Below are 6,251 nucleotides of genomic sequence, written 5' to 3' on the forward strand. Positions count from 1 at the left end.
ACAAAGCATTTTAGGAAATTCTTCTACTAATGGGTGAAACTGGGGGTGAAATTTTGCATACTTTTTTAAAAATAAAAAAAAAAAATTTGAAATTTGGAAATTGTTATTAAGGTGACAAGTGAATAGCTCAGAGCCGATTTTGGACATTCATCCCCTAAGAAAATAAGGGATGAAAATTGTATTACAAATTGTTAAATCGGTTTTAGAGTATGAAAATTCTTGGTATGACGTTCCGTATGTTAATCTTTAAATTTAGCACTAAGAGCGATTTTAGGAAATTTTCCCTCTAAGGGTGTGAAATGAAGGGTGAACGTTCTGAAAAAAAATCTGTCCTAGAAGTTATGAAAATTTTGCACAGAGGTTCATCAAGTGATGAAATTTATACTCAGAAGCGAATTTTGGGCATTCATCCCTTAAAAAATAAGGACTGAAATATGTACAAAATTTGTTTAAAATCCGGTTATTAGAAGTTAAAAAAATTGTTGGCAGACGTTTCTTATATAAGGCATTAATCTTTAGCAACTAAGAAGCAATTTTTTTCGACAAATTTTCCCCTCCTAAGGGGGTGAAATGAAGGGTGAACGTTCTGAAAAAAAAATCTGTTCTAAAAGTTGAACAATTGCACAGAGGTTCATCAAGTAATGAAAGTTATACTCAGAAACGAATTTTAGGCATTCGCCCCTTAAGAAATTAAGGGGATGCAAAATATGTAAAACCAAAAATTATGTTTAAAATCCGGTTTTTAGAAGTATGAAATTGTTCGCAGACGTTCCTTATATATAAGGTTAATTTAGCATAAAGAAGCAATTTTTGAAATTTTCCTCTTAGGGGGTGAAATGAGGGGTGAACATTGAAAAATCTGTCCTAGAAGTATGAAAATTGGCACAGAGGTTCATCATGTGATGAAAGTTATACTCAGAAGCTAATTTTAGGCATTCGCCCCCATTAGAAATTAAGGAGAATGAAAATTTTGTACAAAATTCATTAAAATCGGTTTTTGGAAGTATGAATTTTGCGCAGACGTTCCTTGTGTAACGTAATTTAGCATTCAGGAACAATTTTTGGAAATTCGCCCTCTAACGGGGTGAAATAAGGTGTGGACGTTCTGAAAAAAAATTGCTTGTTATTGCTAAATTACGTTACATAAGGAACAAACAGAATTTCATACTTCTGAAACCGATTTTAACAAATGTTTTTTTTTTTTTACAAATTTTCATCCCTTATTTCACTCCCTTAGGAGATGAATGTCCAAAATCCACCTTTACAAAATTCCACACTCGTAGGACTCTTAGTATTTAACTAACAATTATATTTAAGTGCAAATATATTAAAAATTATACAGGGTGGCGCCCTCTTCATACGATCGGAGGCTCCAAGGGAGAACGACAGTTCGTGTTGAAGTGAAATTTTGTGAGCATAGGTAAGTTAATTCTGCGCATGTTTTAAAATATAGAGAGTTTTACAGGGTGCCACCAAAAGTTACAATCAAATTTGTGTTTTTTGTAACGGAATACCCCCTTTATTAATTAATCTTTTTGATTCTAAGAGAAAAATAAAGGTGTGTTTTATTAGGGAAGTATATGACTGAAATGTAGTTTTATAGACTTACTTTAAGATTTTGAAGAACATTTTTTAAATTTTCAAGAAAAACACCTAAATTGGAATTTACTCTATTGCACTTTAAATCAAATTAAAACCATGACCATTAAAGTATCTTACATTCGTTGGGGCAAAATTAATGCTGAACATAGGTATAACCTGTATAACTCCCTTTAATACCCACCCTGTATAGCTCCTTTAGTTTAATTGAATCACCCAGAATTAATTATTCCGAATATTCAATTGGGAAATTCATGTCACTTCCAAATACTATTAAAGTTGCCGGCCTACCCCTCAAACATAGATTTTCCTAGATATTTTCATTTTCTATTGATTTTATCCTCTTCTCTTACATCCTCTCGCATAGAAATATAGGGGCTGGCTTTGATATGTCTGGACGTTACTTCACATAGCTTCAAATTAGTTCACTTCTAGCAACTAGTTATCTTTATGTGTCAGTTCGTCCGTTGAAACAAAAAAAAATCTAATTAAATTTTCCGAAAATAGAAAATTATCCTACATCAGAGAGAATTATTGATATGATTTTATTAGTTAGCTCCTGATTTTATCTAGGTTGGCTTTTTTTATTTGATTAACATATATCAAATAAAAAAGCTCAGACTAGACAGTGTTAACAAGAACTCGGCCAACCAAACCAAATATTGTCTGAACTGCATTTTTTACTACTACAATATTGAATTTTACTTTGTTTTGTTGATCTTTGAAAGGTGTATAACATAGACTTAGAATAAAATAAAACTAAAAAAAAAAAAAAAAAAAAAAAAAAAAAAAAATATTTAATTTTTGTAAACATGTTTTCTCCTGGGTGCAGCTGACATCGGCCGTCTGAGTCTTTCGCCTCAAGCCTATGTTTCACGTCTAAAATGATTATTAATATTGTCTTTTTGTGTTATACACATTATTGAAGATATTAGTATTTTAATAAAGTAGTGTTTAATAGTAGAAAGATGTATTAAATAGTCCCTATACTACTAAATTATAAGTCGGAGACTATTTAAAAATGACAAATTCTTTACAATTTGGCAACACCCATCAATCGCCGGGTCGCCTGTTCATTCTTTATTCTCTCGTAGTAGAGCCATAAGGTTTGTTCTCACAGCTGTAAGAAACATATTTCCAACAGATAATCATGCGCAATAGGGTAAGACGCGTTCGCACAGAAATTTTTGATTGGTTTCCAACCAACAGTAAGCTGTTCACACAGAAAATTCTGATTGTTAGCTGACAGTCAGACCAGTTCGCGGATCTTTTGCAAGTAAAGTGTCCGGCGCATGCGTGTTGCAACTCGACGTCATTGCTTCATTGCTTGGTAAACTTAACCTACAAAACGTGTGTTGTTTTTGTTTAGTGTTTTTTTCTTCAAAAAATAAAAGAACAGAAATGAGCGATTTTGAATCTTCCGAAGAATCTGAGGCGTCCGAATTTTCGGATACAGACACAGACCTAGGTGTTGATAGGTCTGTTCCAGATCAGTTAGCAAGTTTCTCATTGGTTAAAATGCGCAGAAACCTGAGGCCCGACTCTGTAAACATTTCTCTTGTCTAGTAACTCATCATTCGTATACAAATAACATAAGCTAGACAGGAAATTTCTTGCTACTGAGCTTACAGAATCCCACTGCTGATTGTTAGTCAGGTTTCTACGCATTTCAACCAATAAGAACCGCGCTGACTAGTCAGAGATTCTTCTTGAAAGAGCTGATGGAGGAACGGGCCAGGCCCAAGAATCAAAATTACTTGGATGAAACGGTGCCCCAGTTCAACAGAACTGAATTCCTGGAACATTTTAGAGTTAGCCGTGAAGTAGCAAACGATATTTCTCAAAGATTTGCAAATTTAGTGAAATACTATATGATATTTTTATGGTATGCAGGGCATCAAACCGCTAGCTTCCGTGATGTAGCTGACAGATTTAATGTGACTATCAGTGTTCTACATAAAATTATCAAAAGAATGATATATTTCTTAAGTAACCTTTCACCTGAGGTTATAAAATGGCCAAATGATGTGGAGAAGCAGGAAATAGAACAGTATTTTCGCCATAAAAATACGTTTCCCGGAATTATTGGGCTAATTGACGGAACCCACATTAAAATAGATATACCCCAGGATGATCCTGACTCCTATATTAATCGAAAGGGCTTTTACTCTGTTCAGGTAGGTTTAACTTGACATTGACACTTTTTATTTTGTTACTGCTTTTGCCTGGACCCTAATACCCACTAAATTGTTATACAGAACAATTATTACTGTACTGTATTGCATAATAGGCACGATGATGACAGTTTATGACACTCCCATGGGCGCCAGGTTGCATTATTGGCTTCCCTATTTATTTTAGAACAAACTTTTAATGGAACTTTTTGAAGTACTAGATTAGGTCAGGCTACCTACCAACTTTGATTCTTATTCTTTAAGGCATTTTTAAGTTATTTCAAATAGATCCTTAAAAACATACTCTACATCCCTGTATAACCGTAAAACACTCCAACTACCAGCAATTTATTAAATTTTATGACATTGGCATAAAAAGCATATAATTTTGACGTATTTGAGGAATCTAATTTTGCAAATATTTTAAAAACGGCTTAGCAAATGAGTTTCAAAGTTGGTAGGTAGCGACCTAATCCAATACTTCAAAAAGTTCCTTTAAAAGTTTGTTCTAAAATCAATAGGGGAACCAATAAATCGACACCCCTGAAATTAACACGGGATTTCCTATTTGTCCTTACCTGATGCATCACCCGGTATGTGAATATCAAAATTTTAAGTGTTTTTTTTTTCACAGGTGCAACTGGTATGTGACCATAATCTTCGCATTACTGACATATTCACAGGGTATCCAGGATCCGTACATGATGCCCGAGTGTTCAGAACATCTCCATTAAGTGAGACATTGGAAGAAAAATGTGGAGAATTTCACTTGCTAGGAGACAGTGCTTATCCATTATTAAAAAATGTGTTAACACCCTTTCCAGATAGAGGCCTGTTAAATAGACAACAAATTAATTACAATATACAACATTCCAGCAACAGAGTAAAGATTGAGCACTGTAATGGGGTATTAAAGCAAAAATGGCGTCAGCTGTATCATTTGAAATTAAGGGATATTAGGCTCATCGTTAACTTCATTAGAGCATGTTGTGTTCTTCACAATTTAGGGTTGCAAGATGGTGTTGCACTAGATTTAGAAGAAAATGTAGAACCAGTTGAACCTGCTCCACGTCTAGACCCCGATAATATAGAACAGGGCATTCAGGAAGATTTAAATGCTGTAGCAAAACGAAATCACATTGTAAACATCCTTGGACAATAAATGCATAATAATTTTTTGGGACTTGCCCAATACCAAGGGACATTGTTTAAAGTCTGCCAAATTATCTGTCACTTCTTGTGTAAGCCATACAAATTGTGACATATTATTTTTTTTAGTTTACTTAAATAAAACTAAAATTTCTGCATTTTTTTTTTGTTTTGTGTTATATAAAATGACAGGCTTTTCAAGAGCCGTTTATAACTATTGAAATGTAAATGTGGTTTTGAAATAATTTTTAACAAAATAATTAGGTGCTATCAAGATGCTATCTTCAGTTACAAAATCACAAGAATCACATTTATAAATGAATTTCTTGCTTCCTTAAACATTAAATCTGCTTTTATTGCACATGAAAGTTGTGTGTAAGCATTCCTTCATCCAAAAACATTCATTGCTTTCAGGGGAAGTGAAATTCATATAAAAATGTCCCCTTACTGTGATGTTCTAACAAATTTAGCATAGAAAATATAGCTTCTTTTACATATATTTTAAACACCACACATTTGCTCTGATTCTGTATTTTTTTTTTGTTTTTTTGTTAGTCTTTTATTTCTTTTCTTTTTTTTTTTTTTTTTTTTTTTTTTTTTTTTATAAAAAATCAATAATATGTATAAAAAAACATTTTTATATATTTTATCTTCTAAATAAATAAAATATATATACTACACCTCGCAGTAAATAGTCTTAGGTAGCTCTCTAGCCTGTTACTAAATGAAAATAAATTATAAACAAAAAAAAAAAAAAAAAAAAAAAAAAAAAAAAAAAAATTTGGAAAAATAAAAAAATAAAATGTTTTAAATGTTGATAAAAAATAACTTTGGAAAAACAAATCTAGTAAGTAGATTCCTGGGAACACAAAACACATTTTTTCTTTAAAATTTACTTTCCCCAGTAGTGTATTCTTTTCTTCCATAAGCTTAACCTTAGCCTTTAGAATATCAACTTTTTCCCTCTCTATCAACAATCGAGCCTCATAATATTCCTTTTTGTCCTGTCTCATGTGAACTAATGTTACATTTCTATTAAGCAATGGGGTCCTTTTCTCTTTTGATCTATCTTCCTCTGCACTTGTACTGTAGTGGCTTTTCTTCTTTGAGTTTCTGGGAATTTTAGGGACTCCTCTGATTGATTGTCAGGCATTTTCTGCACAGATTCGCTTGAGAGTAGAACAAATCTGATTTACATTTTCTTTCCCTTTAAAGATTGCATCCATTTCTCTAAATATTCAAAAATATTTAAAAAAAAAAACTTGTTTTATTTTGATTGTCCACGTATCGTTTGCATGCCTTTCAAACTCTCCATCTATTTCTACATGA

At 32.4% G+C, this 6,251-nt stretch overlaps 1 protein-coding gene across 1 annotated transcript; it reads left to right on the forward strand.

Annotated features, from left to right (window-relative positions):
* The first annotated feature begins 3,479 nt into the window (after positions 1-3,479).
* On the forward strand, positions 3,480-5,026 carry LOC115888948 (putative nuclease HARBI1). Its single transcript, XM_030908836.1, has 2 exons — positions 3,480-3,776; positions 4,408-5,026. Exons 1-2 carry the CDS (start codon positions 3,573-3,575, stop codon positions 4,933-4,935), a joined length of 732 nt encoding a protein of 243 aa, XP_030764696.1. The 5' UTR covers positions 3,480-3,572; the 3' UTR covers positions 4,936-5,026.
* The last annotated feature ends 1,225 nt before the right edge of the window (positions 5,027-6,251 follow it).

The sequence above is a fragment of the Sitophilus oryzae genome, unplaced genomic scaffold (genome assembly GCF_002938485.1).
Source record: "Sitophilus oryzae breed Bouriz unplaced genomic scaffold, Soryzae_2.0 scaffold_809_pilon_pilon, whole genome shotgun sequence".
In the NCBI taxonomy this organism is placed as follows: domain Eukaryota; kingdom Metazoa; phylum Arthropoda; class Insecta; order Coleoptera; family Curculionidae; genus Sitophilus; species Sitophilus oryzae.